Raw genomic sequence first — 20,151 nt, 5'->3', positions numbered from 1 at the left:
CCCCAAGCTCATCCCAAAAATATTGAATAGAGCACCATCCATCATTCCACTGCTCCACAGCTCAATGCTGGGGGGGCTTTATACCATTCTAGGCCAGGCCTGGCATTAGGCATGCTGTGACCAGCCAATTAAAGCAGAGCTTATTGTGTTGTTTATATATATATATATATATATATATATATATATATATATATATAGCATATTTCATCCCAACCAGTGTCACGCTTACTATTATCTAGACATTGTACAACTTAAAATAATAAATTCTCTGGCACCTTTAAGGAACATATACTGTACTGCAAACGGTAAACATAGCACCCACCTTTGTGGAGGCTGCACTTTTGCCTGGCTACCGCTTACTGTAATTATGCTAAAAATACATTCAATCTGAATCTGTTTAACTAGTTATTTTTTACCCTGCGTGCCCAGCTCTCCTCCATACATTCAACAGTTTCACACACAAATACACATTACAGTCAATCTTCAACCACATCTTTAGTCAGATTTTATTCTTTTTTTTCAATTATATATATATAATATATATATAGTCTTTTTCATATGTACAATTCGTTATTCCTCTTTTTGTTTTGAAGAAATAAAGCAAATAGCTTCCATTACGAACAGTGTTTTATACTAAAGGGCTAAACAGGTACATTTCAAAAGTGCTTTAAGATACTGAAAGAATGCTGTAATTCTTTCCCACTGCAACTGTGGTGAATGGGTTTGGCAAGAGGACATTTTAAAACAAACACAATGCGGTTTTTGGACATTTCACTGTTTTGTTTTGTTGTTTTTTTAACCAGAAAACCTCACCACAACAAGCAGAAATACGTTTTCTCCAAGTAACACGGTTCAATGTCTGCCAAAGGCCTTTGGTTGTCCTGTCGTTTCCATTGGGTTTGCATTATTTCATTTATAGCCAGCTACCATCTGTCTTGACTGTAACCTAGACCATTGTCAGTACATTAATGTATAAAAGAATTAGACAATAAGACAATCGGTGATGATGCTGTACAGTACATGACATGTAGGCACCTGTCTGTCACTGTTCAGAGTCACGTAGCATTGTCAAAATCAGCTGAGCAATGCATGACTATAAATCCATGATGCATGATGCTTATCATCATAGATAAAAATGAGACTACTGAGTTTCAGTATTTTGCCAAGGAAACTCGAGTCACTGTACTTGACTTACAGCAACGACACATTCTGCAACACACAAGTGGTCAGACTGTAACTAGATGGCATGACTGATTGTCACTAGGAAAAAGGACTATGACCCCATGGTTGCATCATCAAATTCTAATAAAAATATAACTTCCAGAACATGGATCATGACTTCCAGACAACATTTACAATTACAGGCCTTTTAAAAAGAACCTTGCCCGCCATGCAATTTGTGCTGCCTGTTTGGTAATAAGTGCCAAAGGCCAGCTTGCCTGGCTGATAAAACGGATCCTGACTCAAGGGGACTGAATCCCAGAAACAGAATGCTGACAAATATTAATTTCTTATTATTTCTAAATACTTGTTGGTGGGCTTCACACCTACTGGTCAGTCACATAGAGTACTGTGCAGAGGTTTAGGCACCTAAGCTTATTATTTAAAAGCAGTTATCCTGGCAATAAGAGTATTTTTCTTATGAAAAGAGCTTGTGAGCTAGATGTGGTTCCAGTATGTGGAACTGGATGTGTTCCCATTTCATCACCAGATGTTGGATGATAACTCCCATGTCCCATGATGAGAGCTTTGGAGATGTTATAATGAACAGTGATCCATTGAAACAGGTGACCACTGCTTTCTGTATGAATGTCATTAGCATTTAATGTAATTTGTTGTTTTTTACTGAGTAAATAAACACTTACTGCCCAGATAAGGAGCTTCCTCATTCTAATTGTAATAGGGGACTAAAACGTACAACACAGTACTGTATGTTTAGCAACGTGTCTGACGTTTGGTTTTCTCTTTCCTTCCATTTAACACTATCCTACATTCAGCAAGAGCAGGGCTGGATTCTTGGACACTGCATTATGATGTACAATGTTGCTCAAATTTGGGCTACCACTGCATTAGTTTTGTTTGTGTGTGTGTGTTTTTTTAAGAGTCAAGATCAACTCTGAAGCTGTGTTATTTTTTAGTGTCCTCCGCTTATTCTCAATATGTTGGAAGGACAACGTGGGTGTGTATCAAGTTAGCTGTCAATTTATACATTCTTAGTGCTGGGTAGTCAGTAGCAAGAATTTAAGGGGTGGAGAATCAGGGCTGAGGAGAGGTCAGAGAAGGAGGCTCTTGTGCTCTGAAAGTGTAAAGGCACTGTCCTGTCACATAATGTCAACAAAGAATTCACAAGGATTGCCCATAGCATGTTGAAAGGATTGGCGACTAGCGGTGAGTTCTGGAGGTACGTTCCCTAAGTCGCGTACGGGCGGTGCTCCAGGAGGACCAGACTGGCTCACCGAGGCCTTATGGGCAAGGCGGGCCATGCAGTATGGAGGAGGCAGGCCTGGGGGTCCGTAGGAGGAAGCATGGCTCCTTTCGCTGTGGGTACAGGACACGTGAGCAGGCTGGATGAAGGGGGAGTGGCTGTAGGAGAAAGAGGCATGGCTGTGCTGGGACAGGCCGTGGCTCCGATGGGACTGGACGTGGCTGTGGCTGTGGCTGGAGCAGGCTTGGCTGGCGCAGGAGCGGGTATGGCTGTGATGGCTCAACTGGCTGGGTGCTCTCTGACCTTGAAGTCCTAACCAAGCACCCAGCTCTGATTCGCAGCACATCGACTTGTGGTCCTTCTCTCGAGGAGAGGGCCTTCGCCCTTTCCCTGCACTGGGGTTGGAGCCGCTACTTCTGCTGCCTGGAGAAAAGAGAATATGAAGGCTTTAAAGGGTTTGAAGGGCATGAATGGTTTCTCAAGCCTGAGACACCACACAGCAGTTTTGGCCCAAGCCCCGTTGCACTCACATGGCACATCAAAACATGAAAGGGATGATTTTTCTTTGTATTCGCTTCCCTGTCTAATAAAGGGTCCTGTTGGTAGGGGTGTGCAATATGAACCCAAATATGAACACTTCAATAATATCGCTTCAATATTTCTTGATATACCAAAAGGTGAAATGATGACAATAAGCTAAATAGCTTAATAATAATAATAATAATAATAATAATAATAATGCCAGCTTTACTAAGTTCAGCATCTCTGGCTCATAATAGAACAATATATTGTTGCTGTCGCACAAAAACCTTGTAAACAATATGGCCAAAATATTGGGACATCTGCTCATTTACTGTTTTATCCAAAATCAAGGGTATTGCTTTTGTTGGAGTAACTAAGTGTCTCTACTGTCCATGAAAGGCTTTTTACTAGATTTTGAAGCATTGATGTAAGGATTTGCTTGTATTCAGTGACAAGAGCCTTAGAAATGTCAGGATGTTAGGTGATCATCTCCCAAACGTATCCCTAAAGTACTGAATGGTGCATCATCCTTCCAGAGAACACAGTTCCCCTGCTCCACAGCTCAATGCGGGGGGACTTTATAACCTTCTAGTCCATGTCCAGCATTAGGCACCGTACCAAAAGGGTCATGTTAATCTGCTATGGAGACTTCTCTATTTTATTGCCAATATATTTCCACAGGGACCAGACAAGATGTGTGTGTGTGCATTTGCACATCTGTGTCACCAATGAGTGCAACTTAAAGTAGCTGAATGCTGTTTTTCACTTTTGGACATAATTTGAATCTGGAGGTTGTTCTTTACATTGTGTCAGAAACCAATAAAAATGCTCCAAACGACTTTAAATAAAATCTGCTTCCGTTGAAAATTGAGATGTTTTTTCCTTCTCCTGTATAGTTGCCATTGTAGAGATACAAGGTTTTTGTGCAACAGCAGCGATATGCATTCTATCCAATAGGGTGCAACAACAATGAAAAAGACTTGAATGAAAATGGCCCATGGATTTGTATATTTGTGTATATATGTATTAGTCTATATGTCCATATATGTTCGATATTTAAGGTTATTGGTGTCATTATAATAAAAAAACTAATAATTACATATCAAACATATGGCTGATCACTGCCAAAACCTTGTATTTACCAAGTAAATAACTAACCTTTAATGTAAGCATCATGGAAACAAGTAAATGTAATTGAATGCTTCAATTTGTTGTGTTTTATTCATTATGTGTGATATAATAAAATCCATGGAATATGTCATGCCAGTTCATGACTCGTATACCAGTAGACCTCCCACACTGCCTCCTTTACTTAAAGATCTATTCTAAAATTGACCTTCTGTGAATAGTGTTGGTTTCAGTCTGATCCACTGTCATGCACACCATGAATGGCACCATGATGAGAGTGCAGCACACCAGCACACATGCCCAGAGAGCACAGAAAGAACACATGAACAGTACCACCAGTCACAGAGGCTGATGAGCCATTCAAAATATGGCAAAGTGACCAACCGGCAGTTGAAAGGATGGGTAGGGAAGGGCAGGACACGGTAAGAAACAAAAAGAGAAGGAGTAGGGTTGAGGGTGCGCGGCAGGCTTACCATGTCCCCCAGTCATGGGAGAAAATCCCTCCATCAGTCTACCATTGCCCAGCAGAAACAAAGGGAACAACACAGTTACCATACACAGCCCTGCCAAGCAGCCAGCCATCAAGGCATGAGCCCACTGCATATCCATAACTCACACTCACCCTACACATCCAAGGCCAAATCTCCTGCACTTCAAATCCTTAAGTGCTAACATACACATAAACACACACACACATTCACACATATATCACAAGATGACCAAAAAATTATTTGACCAGTGCTAGACGATTACTACGTCTCACACACTTATTATTGAGCATTCTCAACTCCATCTTCATCTTCCATGCTGACAAAGTGCACGTTCACATAGGTGATGTGAACCTGGAAATTCGGAGTGCAATTTCAAACACCAGGTGCGCTAAACTGGCCGTACCACATATATGGAATGTCCAAACGAATACAGCGACAAAGGGGAACCCCTGAAACTGAATGATTACAAAGAGAAAAAGAAGGTGACAGCCCGACATCCACACTTTTTACATTTACCTACACTCTGGAAAATGAAAACTACCTTTCTACGCATACAGTAACTGCAACAGGAGAGATTACAACAAGAACTTTGTTCTGTGTAGCAATTAATGGTGTAAACTACGCGGACCTGAACAGATGGCAAGTACATCAAACATCTGAGTGGAAAAAAACTCTACAACTGTCTCACTCTAAAGATACAGTACTGTGCAAACATCAGAAAGAACCCTATCAGACCTAATGTGTCACAGCCTTAAAAATAAAGGTTCCTAAATAGTTCCAAAATATTATATAATGACCACATGTTCTTTACCCATTCCATAGTGTTCAGAGAGATGTCCAATCCATGAACCATGAGAAACCTTGATTTTTCAGACTGTGAGACTTCATGTGTAGTGGGATTTAAAACTACAGAACCTAACCATAAAGTAAAGGTTTGTTCTCATTAAAGAGAATAACTGCACATCCAAGCCAGAGACCACTTAGGAACCTCAATTTCTTTTTGCAACACCTCCAAAGCTGAGTCTTAGAAGCTAGAGCATTTTCTGCTTCTCACCATCAAAGTGATAAACACATGCAATGGTGCTGAGGTCTGGACTTTGGGGTAGTCATATTACTGTTCTGAGAACATCAGCTGTTTCAGCTTCACTTTGATCAGATCAAATGTTCTGTTTTTCTCAAGAAGATCATCTTGATCAGTTCCACATCATTTAAGACCTACAGCAGTGAATCACCTGCTTACAGTGAAAGGCTGAACACAAACACCTGTGATGGTTCAGATCTGAACTTGATTTTAGCTCTTCTCTATCAACGATGACAGCTTTAAATGCCATTTAACTGAGGGGGGTGGTGTTGGTGGTCTACCAGATCTAACAGATCTTGCATCTCGACAGTTGGCCCTCCTTTTGTATTTGTTTTAACTTCAGTTTTGGAAACTCCTGTTCATTTATTTTTCATTTGACTTTCCACTTCCTTTTAATAGCTCCTGAAACATGAATAACTCATACATAATGGGGGTTTCTGACCGGCAACAAAAGAGGAATTCTCTAACCCTTGCACAGTACTGTATGTGGATCATATTCAAATATCTTAAACGAACACTGATCAAATAAATAACTTCCTTTTTCCTTATTGTGCTGGCAAACAGAAAGCAAAAGCAGGGGCCGTCCCTAATCCACATTCCTTTTGCGGTAAGATAGTTATCAGTAATGACTTCCATGCTCTTTTACTACTTTCTCTTTCAGTTTCTTTTTCCTTAATAAATACTCATACAGTCACTCTCTCACCTTCGCTCTGCTGGCTGCCAGCGCTGCCGCTGTGGAAACTGTGGCAGGGGTCCGAATATCCAGGAGGGAAGCCGGAGGGTGGGTTCGGGTAGCCTGGGTAGGGGTACGGCTGGCCCCCAAGGGGCCAGGGGTTTGTGCCTGGTGGAGGGAGAGGGGCTACAGTGTCCTGCTCAGAACCACCACCTCCACTGGACCCCTCATTGAGGTTTAGAGATGCCATGTCTGGAAGTGAAGGAAGATCAGATAACACTAAAAAACAGGGTTTTTCAGAAATGTCACTGCATAATTACATTCAAAATGATTTAATATTTATAAATTATAAATCGTATTTAGAATTACATTAGTTGCATTTAAAAATATAATAAATTAAATTTGGCTATATTTGTTTCTTAGACACCGAGACCCCTGGTTCCAATAACCACCACTGTAAAGAAATTCAAGTTCATGCAGTTACACAGAAATTTGGAAAGTTCACTGACCTTTCCCCTTAATCGTTATTTAGAATACAACAAATAACGTGACCCCAAATGTACTTTTTCAGGAAGGAAGGAAAACACCTTCTTAACTTTCAGAGGAAGTCAATGTAAAAAGATTTTTCTCCAGGTCATTTTGGATCATTTCTATTAATCATGCAATTTTCACACAATGTAAAGAACAACTGTAAAATTCACATTTTCCTAAAAAGTAAAAAAGGAAAAATGGTAAAAATGGACATGCAAGGTTTTTGCGTGACAGTGACAATATATTCTTAGCAACATTAGCTTTTCATAGCAAGCTGTTGCCTTAAAGGTGTACTAAACAGAACAGCAGACGAGACCTACTTTGGCACAAGTCTCCAAAGGTGTAGTAGCACTGCTCAGAGAAGGTTATTTTATTGACGGTGTGTCTCAGGTAGCCGTGTTTCAGCAAACTGCTGGCGTATTTCCTGGCATCTCGCCGGTCCTTAAAGCCCTCCACTCGTGAATACAGCCAATCCACCACATCAGCACCTTAAAATATAAACACACATCAAAGCACACCCTTTTACACTGCTATATTAGCATTATGGATTACATTATGACATTTCTAGCCTCTTTGAGACAGTCAAACAACTCCCCCTAGTGGTCCTACAGTTATGACTACTACCAAACTCGACAGGTCATTTAAAAGAGAGTGTATTTAGTGAAGATTTGTTCTCTTTATATAGTTACATTACTCACCAATGACAGCATTTGCTATGGTAATTTTAAGCCACATTCGGTCTCTAATCTCCAGGCCTGAATCAGGTAACTGCATCACCTTGACCATGGTGGCCATGTCGGTCTTACTAACCGAGAGAGGCAAGTCATCACATTCTGCAAGAAAAGCATTAAGTCAATAAAAATGTATATAGCTGAACAGAGAACACATTTATTGGGGTTGTGCGTGACATTTAGATGGAAATCAGTTGCATACCATAGTGTGGATAGGTTCCAGTCAGTGCTGTAGTGTGGGAGATCCAAGCAGCAGGGTCAATTGGTCTTACAGGCTCCGCTAAAATTCAAGAAAGGGGCATTAAAATAGCCACCTTAAAAGCCCAGTATCAATGGTCACCCACACATGACCACTGGTCATGGGGCACATGCTTTACATCTTTCTTGTATTTTATTTTATCCCTGAACTGAATATTTGTGCAATATACCACAAAAAGTTAAAAATGCTTATAAATCATGTATTATTATTATTATTATTGTTGTTATTATTGTTGTTGTTTTGGTACTGACCTGTAATGTATCTCATTAAAAAAAGCGGTCAGGGCTGAAAAACCCCTAAGAACTACAGCATAAATGGGTGGAGCCAATGTGTTATTGGCTGAATAGGCAGAGACATGTAAAGTTGACATCTTGTGACATCAGTAAAGCAATGCTTTTTACATCGTATGTTCTGTATTGGCTGGAATGGACAGCATGTTTTGAAACTTTAACCACATAACCACAGCCTTTAACCACAGCCATAAGTGTATACTATTCAGTACCTCTGGGGATAGTGAAGTAACTGCGAGGAGAGGGGTCCCAACACTTTGCCACAGTGAGACTTATCGGCCTGAGAAGTAAAAGGCATTCAGAAAGAGTCTGTGTACCCAGAGTGGTTTCATTGATGGCTATTGGTGTGATATGCAGCATTTCTGCTTACCCAGGCTTTGAGACAATTTCCCGTAGAATCCTCACAGCATCGTCATTACTCATATTCTCAAAGTTCACGTCATTCACCTGCAGAAAGAGTGTAACAGATCGCTATGAATAAGTTGCATGACGACCTCCTACAATAATGATATGCACTGTGCAGCGGAAGCAACATGTAGGTAAATACCTCCTATGAAACCAACAAAAAAAACAAACACAAAAAGCATGGTACTATCATTGCCATGTGACTGCGATTGTGATTTTGCAACTTTACAGGAGAAGGAAAAAAACCTCTCAATGTATTTTTTTATCTGCCCATCATAAAATATTTACACAATGTAAAGAAATACTTCCAGACTTGAATTAATGAATTAATGCGAAAACAAAAATTAACATACAAGGTTTTTGCATGGCAACAACGAAATGCTAGTCATACAGGCATTACAAATAGGAATGCTTCTAAGCAGAAACAGGCATAATAAATGAAAGCTTTTAGAATTATATTTAGAGTTTTACATTTATTTTAAATGAACAGTATTTCCGTTATGTGCTTGTTATGCTAGTTTTACTAGCTACAACATTAGACTACACTGCAAAATACATTCAAACGTAAAGTGTCTTAATATTAGCATTCACATTTACATTAGATGAATAATTTTAGCTTTACAATTGCTGTTCCTCACACCCATTCTAAGGTGCCAATAAAACTGCACCCAAATAACTGATTTAATGGCTGTTTCTAGACGAATCAGCATTTTGATGAAAACACTGTGAACACAAAACTGTTGACCGAGTAAGCGCCATATGTTTGAGTGGGTGAGACTGAGCCACTGGTCAGACTGAGGCTAGTAAAACTGTGGTATAAAATAAGATCAAAAGGTCCTGTGTCAGGAAGGAAAAGGAGAGGCAGCAAAACAAACGTACAGCATGGAGCCAGGAGGGGTTAACATACACAAACAGCTAAAAGCTATGAAAATGTCAATGGCTTTCTGTTAGATCTTAAAAAAAGCTGTTTTACCCTGACCAAATTAACTGCGCTGTTTTTGAAAGCTCACCACCAGTCCCTCCTGTTACAGAGGAGAGTACTGTCTTCTACTTCAATCACACGGATAATTTAGTTAGAATTGCAAAAAAATGACCAAATAATGGATTATTAACATGGATCTCAAAGAGACCATGAGAGAGTAGGGCATGAGAAAAACAGTGGAATAATCAACAAGCAAATAACTAAAAAAAACAAGTACAATTCTCCAAAGCAGCAACATCCCTCTTCAATTAATAAATTATAATGAACAAACAAATAGTATAAAAGAATCTTCCTAATTTTATTCAGCAAGTCAATACTGTACAGTACACTTCTCTGAAACAGCACAATATCAGGCCTCATTCAGCCAGGAAGATCACATCTGCATTCTCATCAGGCGTTATTTACTGAATTTATGAGCATTTTGAATTTAACAGAAATGAATCATTACTCAGTATGAACACTGGAGTACAAACACTCAGTTAAAGGAAAGTACACGGTGCACATCCATCTGATTAGTGTAACAGATCATGTACCTGTAACAGCATGTCTCCAGGTTCAATTCGACCATCGGCTGCCACGGCTCCGCCTTTCATAATGGAGCCAATGTAGATGCCCCCATCTCCCCGGTCGTTACTTTGCCCCACTATACTGATGCCCAGGAAGTTGTACTTCTCTGTGATAAAGAGGAATGATTTGAGAGTTGAGAGTTATTTATCCAAGATACTGTAAAAACTGATTATTTTCGGGGATGTTGTAAATCATAAAACATTTAGATAATATCAATATCTAAAAACTCAGTTTAACAAACTAGATGCTCCTGAGATTGTTTCTATAAATAAATCTGATGCTTTCCCTTCTGTACTAGAGTACACTTGGCATTACAGTCTTAAAGACAACACAAATTTAGCATTTTCAACACTGTTTTTGTATGTCTTGAGTAAAGGACTAGTGACTAATGTTATTTTGGAGAGTTATATAATCGCTATATAGAAAGGAAATCAAGTTGCAAGTTAGATAGACAGGCAATTACCTTTTCTTTTAATTGTGCCTCACATTGTTTTTTATTTGTACATCTGTCACCAAATTGGGAGCAAAGGACACCAATAAGTGTGAGGCACATGGGTGTAAGTGTCCTTTTTTTATGACAAAAATGTGTATAATGCATAGTTATTTACATCCCCATTTATAAAATTATACTCTGTAGGACATGATGCCAGTGTAGTGTAGGTATTGTACACAGTCAACTTTTCCAGGATGTCACTAATGTTTTCATAAATGTTTTCACAATTATAGTTTAAACATCCAGCTTTTCCAGCTTTTCCTAAATGTGAAATTAAATTAAATCTGACAGGAAACGTTTTAAATAAAAACTATCACAGTTCTGGTTTAGTCTGTCTGACCACTGACCAAATGTGAGTTATACACAAAGTGCCACCAAACTTGTATGCCATCACCATTCTAATTAGGTCTATATACTAGGGGCTGATATCCTGGATACGTATTAAGACTAGCATTGAAATAAACGGCAGTGCCAGTGGCATCATTGTCCAGGAATAGCCTTAATCTGGGTCTGGAACATTGGAACATTGAAATACTGCCATAGAAATACTATTATGCATGCATGGTTACTTAACAACACTGTACTGGTAGACATTAGATGAAAAGAGTACACTCTTTTTAAGAACTAAGTGGAAGTAAAGGGATTAAAAACAGTTCTTACCCATGTTGAGAGTGACTGTGATGATGTTGAGGCTCATAGTGGAATCTGTAATGCTGCTGAAGGAGGATGACTGTCGAGGAAGGACACAAACAAAAACCCACTCTTTAACCTTGAAGACTTTAACCACTCCCATAAGCAAACACCCTCTGCATTAACTCTCACCCTAATTAAGAAACCCACCCTGTCCATTTTGGCCACCTTCTGTCGCCGTCGCCTGCGCTTATGTCTGCGCATGAGTTGAGAAGAGGAGCTCTGGCCTGTAGAGCTGCTGAGTCTGCAAAATCAGGAGATGTGCACAAAGCAAATAAGATGATGTATTTAATCTTATTTTATAGAAAGTCATAAATTAACTTTAATAACCTGCAAACACATACATGAACATGTGTGTTCTATAACTTCTCAAACTTTAGAATTGGGGTATACACTTGTTTACTTATTAGACTGACTGACCTGCTGGCATCCTCATCTTCCTCGCTGTCGATGAAGGAGCTGGACTCCAGCTCACTGCTCATCATAGAGGTGCTGTCGTAGCCCATGGCCGAGTCCCGATTAACTCGCTCCGCCTTGTGGCCAGAGTGGCCGTTTACCCGGGGGACTAAAGGGGGCAGGCGGCGAGGGAAACATTTGGTCACAGAACAGACGGCACACATGAGCCACAGCCACATTTTCATATACAGAGCTTTAGGCTGTAGTCTGGAAAACTAAAAAGAGGCAGAACACAGTTGAGTTTTCTGAGGACTGGCAAGCATGTAAGGACAGGCATCTCTTAAAGGGGACAAATCCTTTGCTCACAGTGCTTTATATATATTAATAGAAACCGAGTAGTCAAATTTAAATCAGGGCCTTCAGACCCCTGAAATCCTAGGGCCACATAATTCTGGTCCTCACTCTTACACAGTAGTTTTACTGTACTTATTGTATAATTACTAGTAGTTACTAAATAACTAGTATTTTTTCCATACACTGATCAGCCTTATCATTAGCACCACCTGCCTAATACTAAGTAGGCCCCCTTTGTGACACCACAACATATCTGAGCAACAGATCTTGTGGAGTCCATGCCTCTCAAGGTATGTCCTGTGTTATCTGACACCAAGATGTTACCAGCAGATCCTTCAAGTCCTGTAAGTTGCGAGGTGAAGCTTCCATGGATCGCATCAATGGACCTTAGGTGCCTATGATCCTGTTGCCTTTTTAACAGGTCTTGAATCACCTTTGGTTGCATACCGGAAAAAACCCACAAGACCTGCCTGATGTTTCAGAGACGTTCTGACCCAGTTGTCTAGCCATCACAATTTGACCTTTGTCAAAGTGTCTCAGATTTTTATGCATGCTCATTTGTCCTGCTTTTAACAACACAACACATCACCTTCAGGAAATGACTGTTTACTTGCTGCCTAATATATATATACATAATATATAATATTATATATAGCACCCATCTAATGGTGCTAATGTTATGGCTGATCGGTGTACATGTGATCTATGGGTTCTGTGACTGTTAATGTGTTAAACCCTAAGGGCCTGTATGTGGAGTCAGGTTTCAGGTCCTCACATTTATAACTACACTGTAAAACTACCCTTTAATAAGACAAAGTGCAACTAAAGCTCAATGTTTTGACAAATATGACCTAGAAATGTTACCTCTTTGATCTTTGAAAGTTGAAGTTCATATAATATCAGCATTTACAGTCTATTTATACCAGCTGAAATAATAAGCCAGGTTCAAAGGGTTAAGTGCAATCTTCTCTCACTGACAGCTAAAGGAAAAGAAACCCATTAACTTTCTATCTCTACATACTCTGTCCACTTAACCACAGCAAGACTGAAGCATACATACAGAGACACGCTCGAGGCTGCAATTCAGGGTGGCATCGTACAGGCTGGAAGGGTCTCTGCAATCGAGGACGCTGCAATCGCCCAAAACACTCCAGTACTCCTAGTGTGGCCATTACTCCTCTGTATCTCTTTGAAGAGCTAACACACCCCAACCCAAACAAACACACGGGGGGGCAAAAAACAGTCAAAGTGCAGCGGCCGCACGCTGCAGATCTAATCACTCACACACATTTCAGTTAAAGTGCTGCCAGCAGTACAAAGAAAAGCATTCCATCCTACGATGTGTGTGGGCTGGCCAGACAATCTTATCACCTAAGCCAAGAAGCGGCAGTTGAAGTCTGCACACACTGCAGCAATACACCTTCGGCAGTGTGAATGAGCATGGCAGCATGTGCATACAGCCTATGAATGAAAGCATCGGCCACTGGTTCCGCTAATGTCTCGGTTAAACGGAGCCTTTGGAAAGTCCTTTCTTTCTCACTGGCCTTGCTTCTACCCCAGCAGCAGCCTTTAACTGGGCTCAGAGCAGCCGGCTCCACTCCTTATCTGCAAACGGAGATGCTGAGAAAAGGAACAGACAGATAAGCAGAAAGAAGATGTAATCAGCCCTATTATACAGTAGGTGCAGGTAAGGCGATATGGGCCGTTTCAGTGCCGCAAACGGATGTGTGGAAATGAGCCCTCAACGCGTGGCCTCGGCTTGGCTCTCGGAGCTTCAGATGTTATCTTATCAGGCGCGTTCAGTGCGATATGCAAAATGACAGTCATTATATTTTCAACTATAATCAGAAACCAGGCTGAACAATACCGTGTAATGTGGTTTCTTGGTCACAGAGTAAGCCAGACATGCTCAGACTTCTCCAACAGGACTTTAGTCTAAAGTTTGATTCTGAATAGATTTTAAATGATCTATGCACCAGTAGGCACATTAAATGCATGCAAGTATATTTTGAGAGAGATGAAAAAAAGCATGACAAATAGAAGATTTCTCTTGTACAATATCAACATATTCTAGATAGAAGATAAAGCTTGGAAAAACTCCAGATTCACACTGCAGCAGATGTTTCAGGCACCTAAGCACATTATTAAATAACATTTATCTCAGCAGTAAGAGTGTTTTGCTTGCAAAAACACCAGATCTCATTAGACCAGATTCATGTTAACATAATGATGCTTAAAAAAGGAACAAATAATTCTCATTTTAAAGAAAGTAGCTGATATCTTGTGAGCTAGTTCCAGCTCGGTTCCAGATTTCTCCTAAATGCCTCCAGCTAGCATGCTGAGCTCACCTTATTCATCATCATAATGCGCTGATTTACCAAACCAGGTGTTGGATGATAACCATAAATAATGCTAGATGTCCATGAGGAGAGCTCTGGTGATGTTTTAAAGAACGCAAGCGATGCAAATCCACAACTTTCTGTATTAATGCTATTTGTCTTTATTCTAATATAAGTGTTTTACTGCGCTAATAAACACTCACTGCCAAGATAAGCAATTTTTAACAATACTTTTTAACAATACTTTTTACAGGTGCCTAAAACTTTTGCACAGTACTGTAATTTTACAGGATAAGGAAAATCCTTTTTAGCTTTCAATGGACGTCAGTGTCAATAATCTCAAGGCATTGGTCCATTCATCATATAATTTTGACACAATGTAAAAAAACAAAAACAGGTATTAGATTCTCATGTTTATAAAAATGCAATTTTCTGTCTTTCTCTTATGAATAAGCATTACAGTCATGCTAAAAGAGTAATTCTGTGAGTGCTATTATAGTTTACTACAGCATAGCCTACTAAACACGCACTACAGACTAGTGTAACACAGCAGCACAGGTATATTATAGGCTGTGCAACGTTAGAGATTATGTTAGAAATATTATACAGCATTATCTACATTTTTAAAGGTTATTAAAGTATTACTACAGGCTGTTGAGTAACAGGCACACTTCAGCAACAGAAGTAAAACCGTCAGCAGCAGCAGCAGCAGCATCTTTACACACTTGGCTTACCGTCGTTCGTATTACCGCTGCTTAAAGGCTGGTTAACTGGGTTATCGGTAGTTGAGTCGTATCGGGATAAAGATGCGTCTTACCTGTGAAGCTGCAGCGGTTTCTATGCGCGCGCTCTCTCTCTCTCTCTCTCTCTCTCTCTCTCTCTCACACACACACACACACACACACACACACACACACACTGGAGCAGCCAAGAATCCCTGCTCAAAGATCACACACCGCGATCGCCCCCTACTGGAGCTGGGGGGAAGCGCTCCGCAGCCAAATCTTCCCAATGTCACATTAGTTCACTTAGGCTATTTATTCCCACGCTGCACAGTATATCGCAATGTGCGCATGCGCAACAGTCACAAATTAAATCAAAGACGTCAACTTTTATTTTTGTCTGCTTGATACAGAAGGAAAATTTGCACCGTTCTCATTTTCCATAGTATATCTACCAGAGTCGATTATCTCTGCCCAGCAGCATTTATTTTACTCCAGGCCTGATTACTCAGAGTGCATTATTAATATCTTATCATGTTGGATCATTCTGGTGAAATCTCAGTGTTTTCACTACATATGTTTTCAGCTTAAATTTTTTTTATTCTGCTTCAGAATTTTATAAAATATCCTGAAATTGAAACGACAAAAATGTGCAGAGGGATTTTACTTTGAAACGTCAAATTTAGGAAGTGAAATAAAGGAAGTGGAGAGATTGGGTAGGCCGACGTTGTGGAATCTGATGAATATATATTTTTTATAATTAACATATTTCACAGAAAATTAAAAATATTGCAATGCCAGGTTTTTTTTTTTATTAATACCACATATCCTTACTATGTAGTGCCTATTTAGAGAATCGCACAGAGAAACAAGAGAGCTTCTTCAGACACACCCCTACCCATGACATACTGTCTGCAAACGGACCAACCGCCGTTGACAAACCTCAGGGTCCGAGAGCAAATCTCAATTAGGTAACATTGTTAAGACACAAATCCCCATCATAACACTCTCTGACTGGCACAAGAAAAGAGGGTAACTGACTGACTGGCTCACAACCAGTCAACATAGGGGGTCCTTGTGGGTCCAGGACCTCCTAAATAAACCTTGATAACTGATTTGATTTAATCCAGCTCTACATTATGATATACACCACATCAGCCATAATATTAAAACCACTGAAGTGAAAAGTAGTGAATTACGTTGATTATGTGGATCCAATGACCGCTGCCAAGGGGGGCGCATCAGTCAGTTCTTAAAGGTGTTGTGTTAAAAGTAGGAGAAAAGGCCAGACTGGGTCAGGACATCTCCTGGTTCTTGGTATGCAGTGATCAGTACCTACCAAAAGTGCTACAAGGAAGGCCAACCAGTTAACCACAACAGGGTCTTGGACCCCCAATGCTCAATGACCCCCAAGGCTATCCCTTTCAGAGCACAAGTGACTGAAATCACTGTCCAAGCTGTTTGGGCGACACATGGTTTTATGGTTTATGGAGGGTTTAATGAAGGTTTTAATGTTGTGGCTGATTGGTGTACATGTTACACAGAGCACTGTCTCAACTTATAAGCCTGCATGGTAACTTTAGAGCATGGTAGCTCACATTTTACGACTGTTGCTCTGTCAAGCCTGAGCAGTAAAACAATATATTCAGCCTGTCATTTTGGAGAACAATCTGGGCTCTCTTCCCTTCCTATTGGTTCCCAAAGGGCTAAAGTGGCAAGTGTGTTTTAGTACTGTTGGTTCAGCAAGGTTAACGAAGGAGTGCCCGAGGCATGGAAACAGATACTCATACTCATATGCTCCCCTGCCCCTGGGCTTCACACCTGTCCAGTCCCAACACTAACCAGCTCTGCTTGATTAATATTCATTCATCACACACATACACACACACACACACCGAGGCAGCCTTCCAGCTTATAGGAAGCAATGGGCATTTATGTGACATTCAGAACACATGGCCTGATTCTTCTACAGCTCTACATCTTTTTAATCATGTTCATATGTGGAAAATGTATCGATGTAAAGCACATAAATGGAAGCCGTTCTAATGAATGAGTCCTGTTTACAGAACTAAAAGAAAGACCAAATGTACATCAGTAGAACACGGCTATTTCTGGAAAGACTCGGAAAGCAGAGGGACCTGGCCTGACACATATCTCGTGTTCTACATCCATACACTTTGTGAAAGCCAGTTAGAAAGCTTAGATAAGCTTTAGATAAGAACAACAATGGAAATTCCCATTCAACCTGAGGAACTTCTGCTGGAGTTTAGCGTTGCCACATAGCACTGAGTTTCCCTTTAAAATCCTGCACTAACAAGCTGAACCATGTTGTTGTAGCTAACTGAAATGATGTGATTTTACACGAATATGATATAAATATTGTCTGAAATTAATAATGTGCTCTAAATTTTCGTAGTGGAGCAGAATTTTTACCAACCTTGTGCCAAGCTTGTCTTTTCTTCCAACAGTTATCCTTCCATAGTGTAGTGGATAACACCACTGCCATCCACATGTCTGGGACTGTGGCTTGATTCCTTGTCTGGGTCCGTTTACAAAAACTAAACTGTGCTCTATAACCTCTCACAAAGTGGAGTGGAGCTTTTTTCCCCACCATTTTACCATAGTGTAGTGAGGGGTGGGCAACGGGGGCTGGAGTCCAGCATAGTTTGCTGATTTCTCTCTGCGGGGTTTGGTTCCTTGTCTGGGTCAGAACACCACACACACACCACACAGAACTTATAGACTCCTAACGACCACCTTGAGAACTATATCTTGCTGATGTAGTGTTTTCAGAGCTGTGTGAATATACAGATCTGATCTCAAATCAGGCATGAGCCACTTTCCTAGATTCTAGACTGAATACATTTCCAGTTTGTGGCTACATGACCTTAATAAGAATGGTCAGGCTGGAATTCATGTGGGTGTTTTTCCACTGCGCATACACCATCATTTAGTGCTAATGTTGTGGTAGCCTAACTTGTAGTTAGTTCCAGTAAGCTGCAGTAGAAAAGCATCTGACCTGATTTTTTTTTTCATTCTATTGCTCTAATAATAAACAACTGAGAACTGTTGAAACTATGCTTGTATCAACAGCTTTTGCTGCTACTGAGCACATTTGGTGCACTACCTAGGTCAAGAAAAAAGCGGCCTCTGGGTCTCATGTCTACTAATGGCACCTAGAGGACACGAGGTAGCACTCTACTACTGCAAACTTAAGGATCAGGAGTGAATCAGAACCTTAATAGCTCCGATCCATTAAAAATGCCTGAATCAGCTCCCGATCCCGAGTCACTGGATCGGATCCGAACATCTCTACCTGGTGTGCTTGACCTAGGTACCCACTATATTGGAACTGGAAATTTGTGGGTGGAGCATATATATGTCAAAAGCATGCTTCTTTATGTCTGTAAGAGACCTGTAAGAGAACATGGAGCACCTTCTAAAATCTACTGGCTTGAAAAGAGCACTGTTATTTCTCAGATACACACATTTTCACTAAGTTTCTACACTTTAGTCTCTCACACACCACCTCCATCATTATCTGCTGCTGCTAATGAATGCCATGCTAATGAATCTCTCACTAATGAGGTTCCAACAGCAAAAGGAAAACAATAAAGGGAAAGATGAAAAAATGCTGTACAGGTTACGCAGTCGTGTAAAGCAGGGCACAGGAGCTCCATAATGAGTGAAACAGCACACACTGCTCTGACTGTCAGACTGAATCCAAACCAGCAACTGCTAAAGACCTTAAGAACAGAAAGGGGAACTTCTAACTTGTAGACATTCAAGGCACTGGTGGAAAACGGTTTTGCCAGTAAAACAAACATGTCCAGTACGGTTACACATGAGAAGAGAGTTCCTAAATATACACAACATTTTTTACTGATGAGAGAGTTTCTCTCTCACTGTTAAAAAACAGGGGTTTCTTTCCCTGTGACCTCTCTAGAAACAGAGCTCGCCATGTGCTCTGTCAGGAAAACAAGCATTTCAGAAATGATGCGGCCGAAAACAAATAAGTGATGAATCTTAACAGCAACTGGCCACAAAAATAACCTCACTTTACTTGATGTCATGGGTAAAATACCGCTGCAGGCAGTCAGAAAAGGGTTTAAAAGCAGAACAGAGAGTTTCTGAGGTAAAACACGATTAGCAACTTAGCAAGAAACAGCTTCTTTTACAGAAGAAAGTCTAAGTTACAGGTCCAAGTACTGTTCTGACTGACAGGTCTGACAGCCCTGAGTTCTACTGGCCGCTGTTCCGCTGGTCTAGCTCTGGAAAGCCTCACCTTCAACACTGCTGGCCAAATAACTTTATAATTTGTTTTTATTAAGAAATAGTTCTCAGCAAATCCCAATGCACAGTTACTCTGTCCTGCATTACATTAAAAAGAGATATTCTTGGGTTGTCCTACAGCACAGCTGTATAAATTCAAGTTCAAGTATAATGTACAGAGTTTCTATAATGTTTAGGAGAGGAGAGTGTGAAGAGTCATTTGTGTCTCTTCAGGTTGTCCATGGTGGATTTTGAAGTAGCGTGTGGATCAATATTCAGTTGTAGAAACCATCCTCTTTTCAGCTTTGGCCTTGTAGCAAAGATGAGATAAGATAAGATAATACTTTATTACAAATGGTTTGACATTTGCATCCAGGAATTGCCGTATTCTGTGGAATTCATTCTTCCCTACACCTGTGCAATGCGCATCCTAGTCAGTTCATGTCCACAAAGGGCTGTGAACTATAGCTTTCTCTTTACTCATGTGGAGCAAGGAAGTTAAAGAGTGGAAAGTTTCTAGCCCAGATGTGTCGGATACGTTTTTATTGTCCACAAAAATTGTTCTTGGTGTGAAAAGGCCTTTATTGTTATGTTGTTAACTGTGCATTACCAATGCATTGAATATTGAATAAAAGAATAAATGTGATGGGTGTCAAGCTTTTTGTATAACATGAATTAAATGAATTAATGTACATGAATTAAAAGACTCACTGAACAGCACTTCTGAATATGAGGTCTAAATACAACCTCTGAAAGGCTACACTACTGCTCAACATTTTTTAATTACCCCTCAAGTCAAT

At 40.2% G+C, this 20,151-nt stretch overlaps 1 protein-coding gene across 2 annotated transcripts in view; it reads right to left on the bottom strand.

Moving 5' to 3' along the window:
* Nucleotides 1–472: 472 nt before the first annotated feature.
* The window catches only part of dvl1a (dishevelled segment polarity protein 1a), a 46,968-nt gene continuing 27,289 nt past the window's right edge, over nucleotides 473–20,151 (bottom strand). For both annotated transcript variants that reach the window (XM_072696359.1, XM_072696360.1), the window contains 11 exons: nucleotides 11,689–11,833; nucleotides 11,419–11,512; nucleotides 11,239–11,308; nucleotides 10,052–10,191; nucleotides 8,502–8,578; nucleotides 8,344–8,411; nucleotides 7,785–7,862; nucleotides 7,550–7,684; nucleotides 7,172–7,339; nucleotides 6,351–6,572; nucleotides 473–2,848 (listed from right to left, as the gene is read on the bottom strand). In XM_072696359.1, the coding sequence (XP_072552460.1) occupies nucleotides 2,322–2,848; nucleotides 6,351–6,572; nucleotides 7,172–7,339; nucleotides 7,550–7,684; nucleotides 7,785–7,862; nucleotides 8,344–8,411; nucleotides 8,502–8,578; nucleotides 10,052–10,191; nucleotides 11,239–11,308; nucleotides 11,419–11,512; nucleotides 11,689–11,833 (1,724 nt within the window). In that variant the 3' untranslated portion in view covers nucleotides 473–2,321. The remainder of the gene's footprint in view (nucleotides 2,849–6,350; nucleotides 6,573–7,171; nucleotides 7,340–7,549; nucleotides 7,685–7,784; nucleotides 7,863–8,343; nucleotides 8,412–8,501; nucleotides 8,579–10,051; nucleotides 10,192–11,238; nucleotides 11,309–11,418; nucleotides 11,513–11,688; nucleotides 11,834–20,151) is intronic.

This window comes from Salminus brasiliensis, chromosome 14, assembly GCF_030463535.1.
Source record: "Salminus brasiliensis chromosome 14, fSalBra1.hap2, whole genome shotgun sequence".
Taxonomy (NCBI): domain Eukaryota; kingdom Metazoa; phylum Chordata; class Actinopteri; order Characiformes; family Bryconidae; genus Salminus; species Salminus brasiliensis.
The sequence above is the reverse complement of the archived record's forward strand: the minus strand, read 5'-3'. Positions and strand labels throughout refer to the sequence as shown.